Source organism: Blennius ocellaris, assembly GCF_963422515.1.
Source record: "Blennius ocellaris genome assembly, chromosome: 8".
Classification (NCBI taxonomy): Eukaryota; Metazoa; Chordata; class Actinopteri; order Blenniiformes; family Blenniidae; genus Blennius; species Blennius ocellaris.
Genome location: NC_137657.1, coordinates 18,199,764 through 18,221,775, shown reverse-complemented (window position 1 = coordinate 18,221,775; position 22,012 = coordinate 18,199,764). Strand labels below are relative to the sequence as shown.

Sequence of the window (22,012 nt, the reverse complement as noted above, 5' to 3'; positions counted from 1 at the left end):
GGATGGAAGATTATTGATATTAAAGAAACTAAATACTTTACCCAGAAAGAGAATGACTGCCAACAGTTTCTTATCTTCATCAAGACCACATAGACTAAATTTTATGGGTTTTACAATGTGATAACTGTAGGAGTGTAAATACGTTTTCCACATTTGTAATATCTTTTAAATCAAAATGTCAAATTTCTGGGCTCGGTTCCAGGAAGGAATGGATGTTTAATGTTAGAAATGTGTCAAACCCCCCAAAATTTTCTTCTGCTGCTGATACTATTTTATGAATCTCAGTGGTGGTGATGGCCTCTCAGCTCGTCACGCCCTAGACAGGTTGCAGGTCCATCACATGGCGAATACTGAGAGGCTGTGAGTCACACGCGCTCACGTACACACCCACGGACAAATTTAGAGTCGCAATCTAACTGCTTTTGGACTTCAAGGAGAAAATATGAGTACCTGGAGAAAGCCCACGCACACACGGGGGAGAACATAGAGAACATCTCCAGAGGAATATTCTTGCTATGATCACAGAACACTAATGGCCACTGTGTAGGCCATGTTTTTAATTTACTTACTTAATCTAATATGTTTCCAAATTTTTATATTGTTGCTTCAAAAACTTGAAAAGTCAATATACTGTTAGTAACTGACGCTATAAACTGCTAACATCAAGCATGATTTGACTGTCAGTGTTTACTTCATCATGACTAAATGAACAATTACAAACAGCAGATATTCCCACACAGCATCCTTTGATGACAGTATAGGCACTTGTGCGGCACAATAAAGCAGCACATCTGAACAAAACGTCACTCTCACAACGGGACTCTGGTCTAACATCTGTGTCTTTGAAAAGAAAAGCAATATTAAGCAAACATTTTTTTGCACAGCCTTTTTCAAAAGGTTTATTTTCAATTCGATATGGCAATGCAGCTGCAAGGTGCTGCCACTGCTTTGATGCCTGATGGAACAATAGCAAAGGGTTGCACCCAATATTGTTCCTTTACAAACACAGGAGCCTGAGCAACATTAGGCTTCTCTGACTTGCATTAAGTTAATCAGTATTGGGTCATACTAAAACCATCTTAATGCAGCAAATGTCGACTAATACGCAGTTTCTCTTCTCTGCTTTTCGAAAAAATTGGACCAAGTTCTTGTTTTCAAGCTCATTCGGTGTGTTGTTACAAGAATTCACTTACAGAAACAGATAATGTGGTGATTATTTACCATAAAGATGTCAATTTAACAGCAATCAAAGGTGTAAAAATCATCATAACATTAGTCACATGATTATTAACAGCGACATATTGTGACGCATTAAAAACATTCACACATTTCATGCTTTCCAATGTTTACAGCTGCTGTAACAGCTCATCTGCTCCCTGGCTGTACAGCACAGCAAAGAATCTCATATTGCATGTTCTTTTTTCCATGTCAGACAATAGATTTCATTAATCATTATTTGTAACATACCCTTTGATAGTGAGGTAAAGCCAAAGAGCTGAGAAGCTGAGAGACGGGGCGTGAGCTCCTCTCCTCGAGCCTCTCCATTGCTTTCCACTCCCTCATTGCGACAAAGTTCAAAACGCGAGAAAACTATACTTGAGAGGTCTGATTTCTTCTGTAGGCGCCTTAAATCACAGCGGAAGATGCTCAGTATGCAATCATAACTTGCTGAGAAAATAGAAAAAAATTGTTCATAGCTTTAAATGGTTTTTGTCTTGGAAAAGTGATAAAAAGCCTCCATCCATTAAAAGCGTTCAAAGCGTGAAGAAAAGTTGTTTCAGTCAACAGCCCTCCGCTGCAGATCCTTAAATCAGACTATTGAAGCTTAAATGATTCCCTCTTTCACGTCTCTTCTTGGAACGGAGCAATCAATCCATCTCATTCCTTTGTCCCACAATCCACCGTTTAATACTAACTTTCATATGATCATGCAGATAACATAAAAGAAAAAAAAAAAAAAAAAAAAACCCTTGAATGTAGTTGCTTGAATTTTGAGGCAAAGTGAAAGATCGATAGCCGTGAGGACTTAAAACTGCGGTCCTGTCTGGCACACAGACGAGCATCCTCTGTGAAGAGAGCGTGGGAGGCTGAAGCTGCTGACACACAAGTCAGTCACTAAAGCAGAAACACACACAGGACCCTGAGCACACGTACACACGCGCAGCAACACAAACACACCACTGTCACTGCCTCTTGAATGAAATGTCTCATAGAGTCTTCCCAAAGAGAGCAGGACAGAGAGACACATTCAAAAAAGTGAGAATGAGATGCTAATTTGTTTTTGATGTGTTGCAGTGTGTTTAGAATGTTTATGCATGTGGGTAGGTCCTAAACTGAATCAACAATGTCCTAATTAATGCTTTAATGAATTCATTCGCATCTGAATGTGATAGCTTTCGGAGCACAAGTGCTCCCAATCTCCTCACTGTTAAAGTCAAATTCTGTTTAGCCTAAAATAAACAGCTAAATGAATAGGTACAGTCAGCATATAAATTCTTGATTTTCTCTTAATAGCACATGTCCATGAGGCTGAGCTGGGGAAAGTCCAATCCAAGTGTGAAAGTAATAACCTCATGTAAGAGTCTACTGCTCCAGTTTATAATTAGTATGACATAAGAGCACAGTTTTTAGTTTTTTTTAAATCTGCATGTGTGTGCGTTAGCTATGCAGTTGATCATACTGAGCGTAGGAGGATAAGCCTTCTGTGGTGCTATTACCAGATATAACCATAATTGACTGCCCATCCCTCACTCGTGAGCTGAGATTCTTTTGCTATCGTGCGCACGCACACACAAACAAGTACATCACCACTTGTGGGGTCAATTCATTGATGTATTGCATTTCTAACTCTCTGACCCTACATATCACCCAACTCCAAACCAAACCTCATCTTAAACCACATCTTGAATACATGTCAAATAGTGCAGACTCTGCGTTTTGGCCCAAAGGTAGCCAATTGTAGTGTGTTCATTTTTGAGATACACACACACAGTGTTGAAAACAGGATCACACAAGCACGCATGCACATTAACACAACCTGTTGTAAAGCTTTGTCAGATGGCAATTCTCCTAACACAATCGCTTTCACAGGAAACGACTAGAAGACAGTTGCCTGCATCAAAACAGTGTTTGGGTGATTATGTCACGGTGTGATAGTATCATATGGACCAACAACAGAAGGCACGACAACTTAATAAGCGAAAATTTCAAGTGTGAAGGAAAACCAAATAAAAGTGAAAGAGAAGTGAGAATTCCTGGAGATTGTGTCCTACCTTATCACTGTCGAGTGTGTTCTGGGATGTACGTGAGGCGATGCTGATGGTATCTGGCTGGCTGCTGGCATCTCCCTGGCTGTCCAGTTCCTCTCCATCCCTGCATGCAGAAACAATAATTACAGTTAATCCATTAATACCAAGCAAATAAACATTACATTTCCACTCCGAATTCACCTTTTTTTTTTTTTCCCATTAGCATTAATGTGAAGTAAACTGTTGCACTGTATTTACAACTGTACTACATTTCCAGTAAGAAGCCTTTTTTTTTAGCTTACCGTCTGCCTTTGTGTTTAGTTGTGGTGGCTTTAGGGATGTGGATCGGCTCCTTTAGAGCCCCACGCAGGTGGACTGTTCGCTCCTGGATGACCTCCCGAATGTGCTTGATCCAGTCTTGCTTGTTCTCTATGCTCGAAGCCTGAAACAAAACACATGAGTATTTACAGCCCTTTTCGTGCACTGGCTTGAATTATTATCTCAGGTCTCAAGGGCACAGAAGCAGTTTAAATTCAGCAATTACAGATCTGTTTCATCCCTGCAGTACTATATTCAATCCATACGCCTGTAATCCTATTTAGCATTAAATGACGACAATGGTGTGTCCGAGACTTCACTCAGTGCCTCGCCGGATATTTCTTATTTTTGCGTCATTGAGCAAATGTGTGGACAATCTGTTCAAGCTTATAACTATCTTTTCCTGGGTCTTCGTTTCCTCTTTCACTTAGCAACCAGCTCTATGGCTACAGAGGAGCTGGGTTATATAAGAAACTGTTTATTATAATCACAAGAAATTATGTAACAAGACAGATAGCTGTAAGGCACACATGCCCACATCGTAACACATACACATGGCTTCTTCCTCTCTGTCAGTCTCAAAAAACACACAGCCAAAAAGCACACACACACACACGCACACACACACACACACACACACACACACACACACACACACACACACACACACACACACACACACACACACACACACACACACACACACACACACACACACACACACACACACACACACACACACACACGCACACACACACAATGCATAAGACATTGCTTCTGACTCACTGTGTGAGAACTACCAAGTTGCTTGTGAGTTTGGATTATGACCCATCAACTGCTGTGCGAATGTTTTGGTGTGATGCATGAATAAGTAGCAGAAAGTAACACTCCATTCCCATACAGGGACTGAACTTTTCTTGGCTGAACAAAGGGAGCTGTGTAGGATTTAATGGGGGTGGACACATGGAGTGACTCTTCTCTATACGTGAACACCTTGACCTCTGCTGCAAATGAGGAATCATATGGGATCTATTTCACGCAGTGCCAGGAGGACAGCAAAAACTTCTCATGAAGCAAAAAATGTGCTACATGTGACATAAATGATTGCAACCAGTTATATGTGCATTGAAGAAAGGTTATCATACCTTGAGAACAATCTTGTTGTCTGAGGTTGGAGTCCTGCCAATCCAGAGGGCAAACTTGCAAGGATCTCCCTCCACATGCTCGGTCACTCCAAGCTCGGATGTCTAATGGCAACAATAAAACAAAAATCAACAACAACAACAACATTTTGTCTCTCAGGCAAATAAAGATGTCAAGAAATATAGCCACACAACAGGAGATTACTTACAAACAGTTTGCTCTTGTAGAGGTATTTGCTACGGCCATTTGAGTCTTTCACTTCTTTGCTGAAGACCATAGACATTTCGAAGAGAAAGAGGTGTCGGTCGCGACCCTTTCGAATCAGAGTTTTTGGATCCCACACCTGGAAGGACTCCTGAAGGATCAACTCTCCCTGGGAGTCAATGTTCCCATCAAACCCTGAGGGGGTGACGGGGCGAAAGAAGCGGATGTTTGCATGTTAGTACGATGCATACAAAAATGTTTGTGGGAGGCAAGTTCATTCAAGTTATTTGTGACTCACGGCTGAGTAATTGGGTGCCAAGAGGCGTTTAAAAGTGAGCGACATAAATTCATTCAAAAACAGCAAAGTAGAATTTTAACATTCGCAACCTCAGACAAAGAGATAGAATGTGAGGCGTGTGTGTGTGTGTGTGTTTGTGTGTGTGTGTGTGTGTGTGTGTGTGTGTGTGTGTGTGTGTGTGTGTGTGTGTGTGTTTGTGTGCGTGCATGTGTGTGTGATGCTGAAAGTGATGCAATTCAATAAAAACCCAAAATATCATGTGTGTGTGTATGGGTATGTGTGTGTGTGTGTATGTGTGCGTGTGTGTGTGTGTGTGTGTGTGTGTGTGTGTGTGTGTGTGTGTGTGTGTGTGTGTGTGTGTGTGTGTGTGTATGTGTGCGTGTGTGTGTGTGTGTGTGTGTGTGTGTGTGTGTGTGTGTGTGTGTGTGTGTGTGTGTGTGTGTGTGTGTGTGTGTGTGTGTGTGTGTGTGTGTGCGTAAACTCACCATCCAGCATAGAGAGATGCATGGCATCATTGGCTTTCTTAGGGACGCTGAGCATCACTTCAAGACCATCCTTGATCTCACCTTTGCCCTCCTCGCAGCACGTCAACAACTCCTGCAATGAAAACACAGACAAACACAGTGACACTTCAGCAAACATGTGATCGGCACATTATATGATTGACTAACCACAAAGTGCCACGTCTGTGCTCATGTTTGTTCTTGTCTGACCACATATTTAGTTTCATGGAAAGTTAAAAAGTATGCTGGACCTTGAGAAGCAGCTGGTATTTTGTGATTCTCTGAACTGGTTTGATCAGGTAGGAGGAGATGGAGTTGGCAAGACGATGCCTTTGCTGAATTTCCTGTACATCAAAACAAAGAAAAGACAAATTTTTGGAAGATCTATTCACACTGGAGGATGTAAAGAAAGAAAAGTCCTACATTAAGCACAACTTACATCAAAGTAGGGCCCTGCGTGTTCCAGGATGAGCTGAGTTGAGTCAGGCTTGTTCTTACAGTAGTTCACATACATCTGGAACTTGTCAGCCTTGGAGGGTTAAATAAAAACAGTATGTCATGCATGAGAGATCAACAGGCTTGGATGCTACAGGATAACATTAGGAATTGGAATAAAGTGGAAGTGCTGAAGCATCAAAATAATGTGAAATACAAAGTAACATCCCCTACCCAGGTTACAAAACAATGGCCAACATCCTCTGGAAGCTGCTCATACTTCTCCAACTCCTTCAGGAAGATACTGCACAGAGATGGAAACATTGACAAGGCAACAGATAAGGGAAGGTGCTTGATTACATAATTTCACACTGAATATTTTAATGCTGGTGGTTCTGAATGCAGAACATCACTCATCGCTGCAGCACTGACTTGTGGTGGAACTCATAGAGGTCCTGCATGTTCCCAAAGATGATGTGCTCTTTGTTGACAATGCCAGGAGGAATCTCTTCCACGCCGCTGGTCATTTCCCACAGGTAGGTCTGCACAAACACCAGACAACAATGGATTTAAATTCTTCAGAGTATCTAAGCATATCTCACAGAAACACCCATGTATTTACCAGGAAAATATACCTAATTAAAATATCAATATCACTATAATATAGGATGGAAACATTTATAAGGTTTAAGGATCCCCGTACATACGTTTTCTACAATACTTACATCCATACACTCTCGCAGGTCTCTGACATAGGCCTTTTCTGTTTGAATCAGCTCAGCCATTATAAACCTGAAGTAACAGAGGCATAAAGACATGAGGCAGGATTTGACTGAAGCCTCACTGTTATTGAGGCATTACAGCAAAAAAAAAAAAAAACATGACAGAAAACAAGTGTCTCTAATTGTATTACAAACACAATCTTAAGAAGACAAATAAACAAAGTATTTGAAGACCATAACTTAACATAAAATTACATACTGCAGTAAATTCATCTCAAGCAACCTGCCCTTACAGTGTGAAGCAAATATAGCTGCCATAGTGTAGGTGGATGCATTATAACTCCCTTATGGCTCATTTATGGGTTGTGAAACATATGTACTGTGAGTTCGTCGCTTCATTGGCTCTATCCAGTACAACATTCCCTCATGAACCAGTAATCCAAGCACAGTACATACGGCATATATTCTACATTTTGTCAACATTTTGTGCTAAAAGGACAAACTGATCCCCCAGGCATTGAACTCAGCATCAACACTAACCCCAGTAATGCAAAGTTGACAATATGAAGTAAAAGGCTGGCTGCAGTCATAGAAATATTAAATGGTTTGAAAAGTAATACATAGTAGGTCATAGGGCCTTGGATGCTTGCTGTTCTTACTCTTTCCTTCGTGCTGATTTCCTCTTCTCCTCATTGAGTTCATGTGCGGCATCCCTTAACTTGACCTCTGACCCCGGAGCACTGGCTGGGATGATATCCAGTTGCAGCTCTTTACTCTGAAAACACAGGAGGCAGTGGCTATTATGCAGCACACAACAGGCACAGTGACCATTCAGCAGTCAACACAGCATCTGTGATGTATTTGCTTGCTCTTAGCGGCAGGAGACATGCAGTTTAAACAGAACAAAAGGTGAGATTTGACTCCTGTATCTATTCAGCCACCCGGTACAAACAATTGAAACAGTCCAGGGGTAGCCCATGTCTGTATACGTGTCACATAAAGCCTTTGCTGATTTTAGAAAAGCTGTAAATCATAGCATGTATTCATAAAATAGACAACCAGATACCTATTTTCATAACCTGAAAGTGATGTGTGTATATTTGTATCTCACTTGATAGCCTAATGACAGTACATTAACCTCAGAACTTCACATACAAGATACATATAGCTTGACAGTTAAAAGTATGTGTGTGAAAACATGTCTAATATCATCAGTGATCACTCACAGCCTTGTTCGAGTCAGAAGAAATGCCGAGCGCTGTTTCCAGGCAGGTTCGGTATTTGTCCATGCGGAGAGAGAAGTCCCTGTAGCGCTTGTCCACTGAGGACACCCATTTCTTTATCTCCAGAGCATGGGCGTGGCCCTTGTCACAAAACCCATCCGCCAGCTGGATCAACAGCTTTACCCGCTCTTTGGTTTGCTGTGAATAGAGACATTTAGAGAGGGGGCAGAGATAGGACAGGGGTGGCCGCAGAGAGGCAGCGCCAGTAGAGGTAAGGTAGATGAGAGAGAATGAGAGAGTTAGGAATCAGTGTTGCTTGATGGACACAATGGCTTGTTCTCTAACACAATAACAGTGACACAGCAAAGAGAAATCAGGACAATACACAGCCCTGAGGATGGGCCTCACTGCAGAGCGCAGGGCAGAACAAACATAATCTCAACAGCAGCCATAAAAACTCTATACTCTAACTTTTACACAGAGAAAAACACACACAAACACCTTCGCTGTGATCTGAAAGTCTTCGTGCTCTTTCAGTAGCTCCTGCGTGTGGTGAATGCTCGATCCAGTGGATGTGTGCGTGGATAGGTAAAACTCCCCAGTGTCGTGGATCCACTCCAGGGCCTGAAAAAAAACAAAAAAAACCAACCAATCACAAGTGAGTAAACAGACACCGCAGGGATTTTAGCAATACAATTGGAGACAGCTTCTATCACCTAACCAAACATGAGATACAAAGAGATACAATTAAACGGAAGCTTGTTTTCAGCAAATGGTTTCCCCATGAATATCGTTGCTATGATACTAATGGAAAATTAGGGGGGGAAATGAAATCAACTTAAGTGAAGAAACAGTACTAGATCTTATTACACTTATTTTCTATTTACCATGCAGAAGCAATGGATTACTACTTTAATCTATTCATACATGTAAATTATAATTTTTTGAAATCCTACTCAGTTTGTATTTTTCTTCTGGTCTGTGTACTACATAAGTACCTGCAGGTGAGACCAGGCAGGCCAACCAGTGCTGTCAAACTCTGAGACCCAAGCACTTTGCACTGGCAATACAACCTGGATATCTTCACCAGAATTTCCCAGCTAAGCAAACTATCCTGTGTATTCAAAGTACTCCACAAGATGGAGCTAAGCACCTCTTTTTCGACAGTTTAAAGCACCATAGACATAAATTGAGGCTGAAGTGCCACAGATTTAAGATCAGTTTTGATTTTCATTTAAAAAAAAGGGGAGTTCAAGCCAGATTTTCATAAAACATTCCAGATGTTAGCTCAGTGTGTGGAGCCTTAGGACCCCCTGGCAGTGTATTCAAACTCTTACAAAAAGATTTCTGAATGTTGACATCAAAATGTATCTGACGTATGTTTGATAGAAAACTGTTCAATCCTTTGACTTGACCGATCATTGTAACTCAGTGCTCTTATTCTTAAAAAACAAAAAACCAGAAGAGCGTTCCAAACGAAACGCCAGAGGCTGACATGTTCTATGCTGCCTGCAGGAATAAAGCGGGTGGTTGAAGACATATTTTTGGAAACGCTTTGTAGTAAACACAGTCCTCAAATTTACTGGGCCACATAATGATAGCCATCATGAAGACTGACATTTTTTTTCTTTCTTCTGCACATGCCTGTTTGCCTAAGTCACTTCCAGTATATTTGAAATCTATCATTATGGACAGACTCTGACTCTATGTTTTATTCAGACTTAACAAGGTCGAAGTTACAGCTGTATGCTATGGAGGAAGAACTTACATGCAAGTGTACTTCCACACTGGAAGCAGATCCTCTAACTTTGATTGCATTAAAACACAAACACACACCTGTTTGGCACTGCGTTCAAATACGACATATTGCTGGCACTGGTCCAGCCTTCGTTTCCTCATGGTCCAGAAGTGGAGCACTCTGTTCTCTCTTTGCAGCAGCTCATTCAAAATATCTAGAAAAAAAAAATAACATGGTGGATTAACAATGTAATATATATCTATAATAAGTAACTGGGAATAATTGAAGCAGAAGTGGATTATTGACTTCTTGACTTACTCTTAACCTGAGTCTCAGGAGCCTTGATGTGGGACAACATGCCAGGCATGTTGACACTGTTTCTGTGCAGATACTTGAGGAAAACATCAGCATTGCGCCTCGCTAATGTACAGGCCTGAAAGTGTGTAGAAAAAAAGGACCACCATCATAAAAAGAGTCAGCAGAGAACGACTTTTGATGACATGACCTTTTCTAATATGAAACAAATGTGCTATTCTTACTTTGAGAAAAGCCTCTTTCTGCTCCAGATGTTTGCTGATCATTGGGGTAACATGGTCGGACTCACTGTTGGGGCCCAGTTTATCAGCACCGCCACACCAGTCTTCTTCTCTTTTATACTCCTGCTCGAGGCTTTCCAGCACACTGCACACCTGTGACACAGATTGCAAAGCACAATATATAAAACTTTGCTGTGAAAAGGCAGTAATGATATTTGCATGTCCACCTCTATTGCAACCTGTGCAAATCAGTGGAAAAACAAAGGATCGAAAGAGGTTTTACCGCAAATATATGATCATTTTAAAATTGTTTTTTCAGCTTGTTTCCATGCATAACGCATGAACGTACCTGTTCCGAGGTTTTGTAGAAGGCCACAGAAGCATTAACCAGCTTCAGTCTGTCTTCCATTTTCAGCATCAGCTGCTGCCAGTGGTCTGCCACCTTCAAGTCACACAAAACAAATCAGTTTAGTTTAAAAGCTACTTCACTTTTAGGACAGGGTTTGCATGTTTCCTTTAAAAGATTGCACGGCAGTCATACCTTTTCTGCACAATCTCTGATCATATCCATGTCGTAGTGGTTAGCCTGGAGGAGGGTCTCTGCTTTCTGCTGCACCTGCAGTGCACTCTGATGGGTTTTCTACAGGGAGGATAAGTTCAAGATAAGTAAAAAAAAACATGACATTTTACAAGTTTTTGAATTTCTATATCACAAAGGTCAATTTGACAATCCAACATCTGTTTATTGTTGATCCCACAGGGCACTCGTGTAGGGATCGAAGGACATAGCAACAACACAGTAAAGGCTAAATAAATAAAAGCAGAAGGTCATTATAGTTGTATCATAAAGGATGTCTGTGAGTGAGTGTTCTGGACAGGAAATGAGATAAAGGTAAGGCAAAAATGGATGGGGATTTTTATGGTCCTTGCATTAGATTAAAGTATGGAATTGAACAGGAAGCAAAGGATTTAATTAAATTTTTTTTGATAATGTTTGAGTGTCTGAATGTCTGAGTAAATTAATGTCTGAGTAAAATATATTATATCTGCAACACCTGCTGTGTACATGTCAAGGTTCATGCTTCAGGCTCCCAGGCTTCCCCTCTTTGTAGTTGATTGTTGTTCCCCACCCTGATGTCCTTCACCTCAGGCTGAGTGTGTGACGCACGTCACCTGGTAGCTTTGGTACATAATGGGCTTTTATTGTCTGTTCTGGTTGTCAACCTGACTGCGTTTCTGTGCGGCTGTTCTCCTGTATGTCTGTATTTAGTGTTCCTGTATCCGTATTTTGGATTTAAAAATGCTTTTCTCAATCAAAAACGGCAGAGCCTGGCTTTTTCAGTCCTTTACGTCTGAGCACGAGCACAAACATTCTGGCACGTGCATTTAGATTCCAGTCTCATGTATGCAATAATCATAAACACAGCTTTCCACTAACAGTGAATTTTTATGTGCATGCGAGCTCTGTAGAAATAGGTCAGGTATCGGCCTGCATCAAAATGAGTCAGTCTCGACTGAGTTCAAAGAAATGCACCCTGCATAATCAGTGGTGAAGAGGGGACGGAAATAAAAGAAGAAAGGTAAGCAGAGAAGGACGAGGAAAGAGAAACGGAAAAATATTAGTTATTCATGATTCCATTTCATGTGTGACTCGTGATGCACGTGAGAGGAGGCACAGACAGATGTGAACCCAAAACGAGTTTCAGAAAGGCAAAGGGTTTGAGGGATGAAGGCGACAAAGCAGTGAAAGGCAGGGGTAAGAAAAAAAAATGGGAAATGAAACATTAATAGTGAAATCAATGTAAACTGGATGAAAAGAAATAAGAAGAAAAGATGGGATTAAGTTATGTATGAAGAACAACGCAATGTGCATCTGAAAGTCCCAAGCCTGTGAGCCCCAGAATGTAGTTTGTGCAGGAAAGAAAGAGATCAGCTTTTATTTCCCTTTACCTCTATCGCATGTTGGAATTGTTCATGCTCCTTTTGCAGCTGTTCGGCTTCTTGCAATGAACTCGCGGTGATGAGACCAGCGTTCAACATGGATTCGCCATTTCGGATCCAACCCAGGACCTGCAGCACACACAGAAATATTCCATAACGATTGTTTGAAAAGTCCTTTAAAGACATGAACGGAAAAATGAATTTGTCATTTGTGTAAGCTATTGCTTAGAAATGTTTGTATTGTCATGTTTTATGTTCTCGTCATATTTGATCCATCATATTTCATAAAAATTGTTCACACAAACCATTTTCAACCTCTCAGTGGTCTTTCATCCCCAAACTTCTACGCTTAAAGTTTCTTGTAATTTTCTCATCTATTGTACGACTTGGTCACCTTCTCGCCAGAGGTGTAGTCTTTCAAGCAAACCTCCCTCTCTCTCTGACTCAGCAAGCACACCTGCTGTGTGGGTGATGAGCAGAAGTGCAACTGAAGCGAGGCTATAAAAGTGATGACGCAAAACGACAGACTCCTGTTTCCAATGCCCTGAGGCGGGACAGGTATGCACGTTCGCTATTTAACTTCAGAGGATCCACATGTACAGTACATGTGCTGTGACTAACACACCACCAACTCTAACCCCGCATCAGCAACAATAGCAGTATTATGTAGAATTGAATATTTCTTTATTCCAGATTAGATAGATTGTGCTACTCTCATACATTGCAATACAATATTTCTTTACGCTATAGGTGACACTTTTTCCCACTATGTGGTTTCAATTCATTCTCAAAACGTTCTCATGCTCTTAAAACACTATTCTTAAACCATGCTAAAAAAAACTGTCTATGGCTGAATGTACATCATACTGCATTATTCATGCATCATATATGCACACTATGCAATTACCAGATTATGGCTGTGTCTAACAGGGTGCAGATCGTTTTACAGAATTCTGAGCTTAGACTTTATGAGCTGAACTCTCCCATGGATGACTAAAGCAAGGTCAGTAAAGTGCGGAAAAATTATAAAATCATCTGAACGTGCATTTAATTAAGTTTCATTAGGTGAGTTCAGTGAGGCTTTGGGTCCGTTCTGTGTGGAGTCTGCATGTGTGCGCTATCTCCAGGCGTCCCACTACGCTGAGTTGGATAAAGGGGGTTAGAAGATGGATGGATAGGTTGATTCAATTGCAAAAAGATATTTCTGCAGGTGTCCACTGTTTCATACGTAGCGATGGCTTTCTTTAAACAACCCCTATAAATCTAGCTGAGTAAAAAACATCACTGTTGTCTCACGCTTATGTAGCACGAGAAAACCTGTTCAATCATCATGATACCAGTGCCTCCGAAATGTTTTGGCATAGTACCCTTTGAATCTGAATCCTTTGGTTCAATTTCATCTCTGCTGCTGCTTCTGTTCACTTTTTCATTATTCTAACACAAGCAGGAGCTTCCAGCCCGCTGTTATTTGGCTGCATCACCATAAGAGCCCTTGATGTGAAAATTGCCCGTACGTTTGTTTTTGTTTTGCTCTGAAATATCAGCAGGTAGCATAACTCCAAATGATGGTCTCACTGTTATTGTATTTGAATGCTGACTGCATAATGGTTAAAAAGTATTAAGCAACGTAAGAGGCTTCTACTTCTCTTCCTCTCAGGACTTTTTTGGACTCTGTTTTCCTTTTTTTTTTGCCCACTCCAGACTGAATGAATTTGAATATACAACTCATTAACCATTTGTCAGGTCATGTGCTTCTATCAATTCAGTATGTAGTGAAGTCACTAACTCTGCAGTAAATCAGCATGTCTCAATTTTGATTATAATTTTAATGAAATAACATCGACCTGAGCAGTCAAAAGTCTAAAAAAACATATAATAGGTAAAGTTTTGGGAAAGATCCTGCAGTTAATGATGGCCTGAAATGTTAAGCGTCACATGCCATGATGTTCTCAAAGGATTTTTTTTCTGCAGTCAAATTCAGCTTTCGGCTGGCATATTGTGAATTTTTATGTTTCTAATGACTTGGCCAGTACAGCATATTTCACTTCTTTTTTCACACATCTTTGGTTGCTTTTGATCATCCACTGAATTTTCATGTAAAAAAAAAAATCCTCAAGACGCCAGTAAGAACAGGCAGAACATGCAAACAACACGCAGCAAGACCTGAATCCTGACTCGATATGGAATGTATTGCCAATACAACAAATTAACAGGCTACAATAAAATTACTTAAAACCAGAACTGACAAAATACAACTGCTGATAAAAAAAGCAGAGAGGATATAATACCTCTTTTAGCATTGCTACTTTGGCTGTTTGTCTCTTTTAGAATAGAAGATCTAAAATATTTTTGTTTATAAAGGACTCTAAAGATCCGCAGCTTCTTCCACTTGACTGCCTGACAGAAAATAATCCTTTTAAACATTTAAAAAAAACTAATGCAGTTTCATTAAATTAAACCCCACGCAACACAGAAGGACTGGTGAAGCCACTTTTGTTTAAATTTTTTTAAATAGTATTCCACTTTATATTGAACATTTTGTAAAAGCAGCTTTGTATTTGGACTAGCGCTCTAATTAAAATATTTTACTTTCTGTTTCATTTTAACATTTTATTACTATTATTGTTGTTGGCATTATTATTAGGCAGGAGAGCTAACCACAGTTGTTCTGTATATATAGAGAACAGTTGTGTATACAAACAAAATTCATTCTTCAAAGCATCTTTAGTTATATTTTCAGCGAAATGAAAAAAAAAAAAAAATGAGTATAACTGACAGCTTGTTCATGATCTATATTTATCTGGTCTGTATCTGTCTCTAGGTTTTGGATGGACGTCCAGTGTCTGAAAGAAAGACTTTGGGTAACAAACAGAATGAAGAGAGTGAGACACATGGAGGGACAGGGAGAGAGAAAGAAGAGCAAGAGGCTGTTGACAGTGGATGAGTCATCTACCCATGGTCATGTACAGACAGAACAAACTGTAGCCTTTAGACACACTCTGTTGTTACAGCAAGACAGAATGTAGCCATAAATCCGTAGAATGACTTTCCACTTATCGGGCCGACATTAATCCTATCAAATCAGTATATTAAAAAGGAAATCTCTAAATGGGGCTGTATCCAAAACAAGACACACAAACACTCATGTGTCAGCACATGTATAATGTTTTTTTTTCTCGATCTCATTGTGCAGGGATGACTTGTACATCTGCCAAAATATTTGCACTTCTGAACCACTATTTTAGATTTGCTCAAAGTCCCACCCACACGCCCAACCACCACTTCAGTGTTGTGTTATTGTCTTTCTCTGTTCGACGCTCATGCTCCGTCGTTCTCCGTGTATGTACCTGCTTGACTTCGGCCTGTAGATGTCTTAATTGGACACATTGCTCCAAGTGTCTCCTGTGCTGCTCCGCGGCCAGATCCAACTCTTGTTGCTTCTCATGGAGAAACTCCAGCAAGTCCTGAACCCGGGTGGCCATGTCCACATCTCTGTCACACAAGAGCTCCACACCTGGAAAAGTGATGAGGTTAGGGTTAGCATCTGTCAATTATTTGTTTTAAGGCCCTTCTATTCCATCAAACTTAATGCAATAAATGGGGATGAATTATTACATTTCCAGCTATCTTGCACTCTTTTTTGTGAAAGCAGCAACCATTCATTTTGAATATTAATGGCAAAGATGTCTAATACACCTGACAATTTGCAAATGTACCTTTTTGCCAAAGTCATTCATAGATTATAGCCCTGCTGAGATACCTGCATCATTTGTATGTTCGCTGAGATGCTTAGCACATGACCAGACCTACCTTCTAAATATCAGTAATATGATATGAGTGGCTGTTGTGTGTTTAGTGGTCTTGATGTGTTAATCAACCTTTGGATCAGCTATGTTAACTACCTACATTTACCCCAATCAGCTAATGTGTCTGCTAAAGCTATTGGTTTGGGAATACAGTGAATAAATAACCAACATTAAAGGTTCACTCTGAAAGAAGTCAAAGAAGGGACCCTGTTGCCATAAAAAGTAAGCATTTTTAAGCACGACGTGACCTCAGCACTTGGCCTGAGAATAAATAAAGTGGGTTTAAGTGAATTTCTGTCCTCTCACTCACCGGATGCTTGGACCTCTGTGACATACTGCAGCAGCTCTTGTCCCTGGTGGATGACGTCAAAGGTGAGGTTGTTCATAGTAAGTGCTTTGTCTGCATGATGCTGCAGCCTTTGCTCAGCCAGCGTCAGATCCTCTGTGTCAAAGTCGTTCATCTGCTGGGAAAGCTCTTCATTCCATGACTCCAGGTCAGAAATTATCTGAATTAAAAAACAAAAGCAAAACACAGTTTATATGATGAATGTGAGTTTTATTTCTTTTTTTTTCTGTCGTGAACATGATTTGAACGTGAAAAAGGGCAAGATCAATTTCAGTTTTCTATGATTGCAAGAACATGTTCAAATTCTTCTGCACTTTAATTCTTATTCACTCATTCTCACACAAATAGCAACAGTTTCAGGTGCTGGTCTGACCATAGAGACCTAATATCGCTTTACAATCATTTTCCAGGCATTTTTTTAATTTCTTCTGACAGGGACGTTTCTCATTAAACTCATGACGACCTATTTAAATTGCTCAGACATCAGACTGAGACCAACCAGGATGCACAACAAGCATGAATCCCATCCGCAGAAACATGAACCTGTGTACAATGTGTGCGAAAGCAATGAGAGCCACTTCATGATACTGTCGTGATTGAGGGATTTTATGAGTGCCAGCCCAGACACTTTGACTGCCGTAACTCAACACCTCAGCTGACTTCCATAACAGCGGAGAACATATTATGCTGGGGATGCATGGCTGGCAGAGCAGATGTACTGAGATGTCAGTGCTTGTCGCTGGCTGCCCACACACACTGAATCATGGCGCCAGGAGCACCTTAATCCTGGCACCATCCAGTTTTGCCTTGGAAGCTGTTCTTTTCTTCACCTCTAACTCACAGGTGTATAGATATCACATAAACTGTCACAAGATGATCTTTATATTGCTTAAATTAATGGTGAACTGCTAATAGATTTTTTTTTAATTACATTTGTGCGTTACCCTTGCGCGTAAGCTAATTTTAATATAATTCAAAATGTATTCTGTGGGTCTTGGCATGGAGTGAAATTACACCGTGATGGCGAATATGTGCTTTTGTGATATATATTTACACTAAATATGATTTATGAAGGCAGAATCCATCAAATGATCATATTCCAACAGACGTGCTCTCAATGATGCGGGTGAAAGTTTGTCCCACTACAATTTGACCCTGGTGTCGGTCCAGATCGCACAGATGTCCTGTAACCTTACAATTGCAGGCAATAAATGTGTCAATATGAAGCTACCATAACTTGAGTTATTACCCAGTGGCTACTTACTGTAGTAAAATTCAATCTGTGCGCTTGAATGAAAATGAAAGGGAGAAGGTTTGGCAGCTGCCATTTTCACTTTATAAAATAAAATTCTATCTCACAGAAGACAAAATAAAGTTGAAAGAGTTGGAGTATGTGAGACAGAAAGAGGAGAAGAAACAGGTTAAAAGAAAAAGATGAAGGTTGAAATACTAAGTGGTTAAGCTCAGTAAAATCCGGAAACAAGATTGAAAGTGAGTCAACATGACTACAGAATGTCATGATATAACTATATCTATATCTCTGAGTAGCTACTTTGGTTTTCCAAATGCCAACAACGTGTACATAAACATATACAGGTACTGTGAGTAGAGTGACGAGCACACATGTTTTCTTTTCTTTTCAACCAGTTTAAGTTGCAACATCTGGTTGTTTATTGGACCAGAAGAATCATGTCCATGAGGGAATGCTCATATTTAACTGCAAAACATTTCTATAAAGCTGGAGTCCATTAAAGTTCCCCTCCACACTTTGACATTACCAGTGACGACAAAAATCCACAGACTGCAACTCTGAAAGTCTGGAACATGGGTTTATGCAAAAGCTGTTTTCAAAACCAAGAAAGCACAAGGCATTAGGTCTATTTTATGATTGGAAACTTCTTGGTGCACATCGCATTGAATATTTCAATTCAAAAAGCAAGATAAACTGTAACGCAGCACATTATTCTCTCTCTCCACTGAAAAGTGTCCTAGCCTTGTGACAGATTTCCATAAAATCCCATTCTTTTGGTTGACAGACAGTAATCGTATTACTTTCTGTAAAACTATAACACATAATATCCACTTTAACCAATATGACAATTTTCTAAAACTGGCAACAAGGTGTGACAACACTTACCAAGCACTTATTTTCACCATGCTCTCCTCTCCTTTTACAGTTGAGTAAAACACCCTCTGTGTGTAAGAAGACCATTCCTGTCATTGACCGGTTCTCACGGAGGAAACAAGCCTACCCTGACTGGATTTCTCTTGGTGGTGTAAAAAGATACAGAGCTTCTTGTGGGAGAAGGAGCACTGAGGGATGACTGTATATCTCACCTTAACCAATGAGCTCACCTCACACACACACACACACACAAACACACACACACACACACACACAGACATGGTAGAGCCACGAGGGAGTGTCAGACAGCAAGTGCATGTGTATGGGGGCAGGGCGTGGAGGGAAACAAATGCCTTCTCCACCCATCTTCATGCCCTTGCACTGTGTCATTTTAATCCAGTGTCTCTGTGTGGGCATACGTCAGTGTTCAGCACGGCTCCAAAGCTCCATTCACTCTGACCTGAGACATTTAAAGTTCTTTACAATTCACAAAACAGATAAAACCGCCTCATGGCCGATAACAGAGGCTTTTGAAAGCACACAGAGGAGATAAGCAAAAACCAAATATTTTTCTTATTAATCCTACAGTTTTCACACATTTTAATTTCTCAAACAAATGTTCAATATTTCCCAAAATCATTTGAATGTGGGAGAGAATGCAAAACCACAGTATTTGGAGGAAAAATGAGATGATACATCTCATACTTCTACAAAAAGTGCTAAAAACAGAGAGTACGTCAATGGAGAGTGCAATTTGAAAATCGGAAGCATGTGTTTATAACTTTGTCTTATGTTTTCATGGTTACAGCTGCAGCGTTGGGAGAATGAAGATAACCTTAATATCGAAATGAGGTTTTTGTGGCTCCAAAAGTCATCAAATCATCAGAGCCACATCAGATTTACCGAATGGCTTTTTATGGCAATCCATCTTTTGATGATTATGAATTATATTTGGCCTCTGGATAATGATGAATGTCACATGAACTTCATCAAACTGTTTAGGAAACAAAGTTGCAAGCCAACTGATTGGCAAACTTCTAATAGTGTTGGGTTATGTCCGTCTGTCTGTCTCGTGTATGTTGGTGCTGTTTATGTAGCCCCAGATTCATTGGTACATGCTTATTAAGGAAACTATTTTGGTCTCACTCCTTCCTACTTGTCTTTTGTTTTGAAGGAGCACAACATAAAGTTTGATCTGAATTGCAACAAATATCATCTTGGTCGAGCGGTGCTGTTGCTGCTGCGATGGCCAAGCCCCTCTTGATAAAGACATGTTTGATCTTAATGGGGCTTAACTGGTTTAAAGAACGCTTGAACAAAAAAAGGGATTAAATGTTTTTTGTTTTTTTTCACAAAGCTATTTTCATAAACCACACCCTTTTCTTTACACAATCATGTTCCTTTCTACTTACTCATGGACATTGAGTACTATAAGCCTGCACCCCTGCTTTAAGTTGTTGTATGAGAGCAAGTCATCTGTCAACATGGTGAGGTACAACAAATTTGATTTGATAGCCATGATAACAAGCTGTTATCAGCCTAAACAGAGCACTTTAATGAATGATCTTGCACTTTATTGAAACTGTTTCAGTCGATTGATTTCACAGTGTCAATTGTTTACTGTTCTGTTTGTTTTATTTCTGTACTTTTATCCTGTTTTATTTATGTACTTTTAATTAATGTTGTTTTATGGCTGTACCTGTCTTGTGGACACTGGGGACTTTTACAAATGTATTCCAATGTGGTTTTACTGCAAATGGCAAATAAAATGAATCTGAATCTGAATCTGAATCTAAAAGATTATGAGAAACATTAAAAAGTTTTTTTTTTTTAAAGAAGTTATCATATCTGAGCCCCAGCTGAGTGAAGCACTCATCGTTTTTGGTTTACCTGTATATATTATCTTTTAACATTGATATAATGTGTTTTATTTTACTCATCGGTTCATATCGTCATTATTCTGCTTCATTTCAACCTTTCCTCCCATCCTAAGGGTTGAAAACCTTTATTCCAGATGTGATTTTTAAAGCTCATTAGTCAAACTCTCACCCACTAGTTTCCTATTAAATCTGTTACAAGCCTGCATCTCTTTTTCTGTGCCTTTCAATCTCCGGCTGCGGAGTGCGATACAGTACAGCAGAAAATATAAATACTCATCACACACTAAGCATCACTTTCTCGCCTACTCACATCAATTGCGTCCCTCTCGAAGATGCGGAGCTGGAGGAAGAGCTCCAGTTTGATCTTCCTTTCCTGGAACAGCTCCTCCATCTGGCCCTGGGCCTCGTCCAGCTGCTGCAGCACGCTCTCGATGTGGGCCATCGAGCTGTTGTGAGGGGTCTTGTTGCTTGAGATGGCCGAGTCTCTGTGAGCAGAGGTCAAACAGATGACTTTTGAGCTTCGATTTATTAACATCTCATAGCTTTTAGGGGAAACTCCCGTCATTTGACTTCCCTTCAGCATGGAAGAGCAGGAGTCACCTGAGCTGCTGTATGAGGTCCTCGCCCTCCTTGATGACATTGACAGTTGCCTGCAGGGTGGTCTGCTGCTGCTGGCCGAATCTCTTGATCAGGTCCTGCACTGCCTCCACTGACTCTGCATACACATCATCCAGCAGTTCCTTTTGAAGCTCCTCCAACCACGTCCACAGCTAGCAGTGACGGGGACACAGAAGGTAACAATTGGTTAAAAGTCTAGCAAACAAGAAGAGACAGAAAGAGCAAACTAAGGAAAAGTGTCCTGTTAGTAATCAGCAGACACATGTTGGGTGGTGGTGGTGGGGGAGATATACACAGAGCAGCGCCAGCTAAACACAGACTTAAATTAGCTGCCAAATGGATAGTCAAAACACAAGACAGAAATCAAATCCAACCAGTTCTGCTCTAAGCTGGTGTTTTGTGAATGGTCATCTTTGTAACAGATTAGCCATCTGGGTGAATTGGCTCGGTGTACAAAAGCCCTGGCACATGGTCCAAGCTGCAGGAGAGAGACCTTGGCATTCATTCTTGGTCTCACACCTTCGCTCCCAACACGAAAATGTCTACTTTTGGTATTACTCTCATCAGTCACTTTGTTTTACCTTACTATGCATCTCAATAAAAACTGTAAGTGTAATCCATTCAGGGTTTTTTTACAAAAATATATGAAAGATTTGTTGCTGGGAATTTTAAATCTGCACCAATAGATCAGCAGTTCTTCATGAAGAATGGTTTTTGATGGTTTGCCACATGGTAATCAGCACAGAGGAATCCCCTGTCCCATATTGTAGTTTATTGCTTTCTCCCCACTGTAAAAGGCTGCCTTTGAAAATGCTGGACTGAATCCAACGTCTTCAATAGAACTAAAAGACGTGATGGCCAGGAGGAGAGCTGGAAACATTTCTTTTTACAAACATACGCATGAAGATGAAAACACGTATAGTGATAC

General features: G+C 40.4%; 1 protein-coding gene across 2 annotated transcripts in view; it reads right to left on the bottom strand.

The window, feature by feature from the left end:
• The window catches only part of triob (trio Rho guanine nucleotide exchange factor b), a 98,994-nt gene that overhangs the window by 23,961 nt on the left and 53,021 nt on the right, over positions 1 to 22,012 (bottom strand). For both annotated transcript variants that reach the window (XM_080500618.1, XM_080500617.1), the window contains exons 13-35: positions 21,067 to 21,236; positions 20,777 to 20,951; positions 16,426 to 16,621; positions 15,657 to 15,823; positions 12,319 to 12,438; positions 10,910 to 11,008; positions 10,718 to 10,810; positions 10,372 to 10,521; positions 10,151 to 10,265; positions 9,931 to 10,046; positions 8,596 to 8,718; positions 8,098 to 8,292; positions 7,531 to 7,646; positions 6,875 to 6,941; positions 6,582 to 6,691; positions 6,384 to 6,453; positions 6,154 to 6,243; positions 5,966 to 6,058; positions 5,697 to 5,808; positions 4,918 to 5,108; positions 4,712 to 4,813; positions 3,551 to 3,690; positions 3,273 to 3,372 (exon numbers count right to left, since the gene is read on the bottom strand). In XM_080500618.1, coding sequence (XP_080356744.1) covers positions 3,273 to 3,372; positions 3,551 to 3,690; positions 4,712 to 4,813; positions 4,918 to 5,108; positions 5,697 to 5,808; positions 5,966 to 6,058; positions 6,154 to 6,243; positions 6,384 to 6,453; positions 6,582 to 6,691; positions 6,875 to 6,941; positions 7,531 to 7,646; positions 8,098 to 8,292; positions 8,596 to 8,718; positions 9,931 to 10,046; positions 10,151 to 10,265; positions 10,372 to 10,521; positions 10,718 to 10,810; positions 10,910 to 11,008; positions 12,319 to 12,438; positions 15,657 to 15,823; positions 16,426 to 16,621; positions 20,777 to 20,951; positions 21,067 to 21,236 — 2,910 coding nt within the window. The remainder of the gene's footprint in view (positions 1 to 3,272; positions 3,373 to 3,550; positions 3,691 to 4,711; positions 4,814 to 4,917; positions 5,109 to 5,696; positions 5,809 to 5,965; positions 6,059 to 6,153; positions 6,244 to 6,383; positions 6,454 to 6,581; positions 6,692 to 6,874; positions 6,942 to 7,530; positions 7,647 to 8,097; positions 8,293 to 8,595; positions 8,719 to 9,930; positions 10,047 to 10,150; positions 10,266 to 10,371; positions 10,522 to 10,717; positions 10,811 to 10,909; positions 11,009 to 12,318; positions 12,439 to 15,656; positions 15,824 to 16,425; positions 16,622 to 20,776; positions 20,952 to 21,066; positions 21,237 to 22,012) is intronic.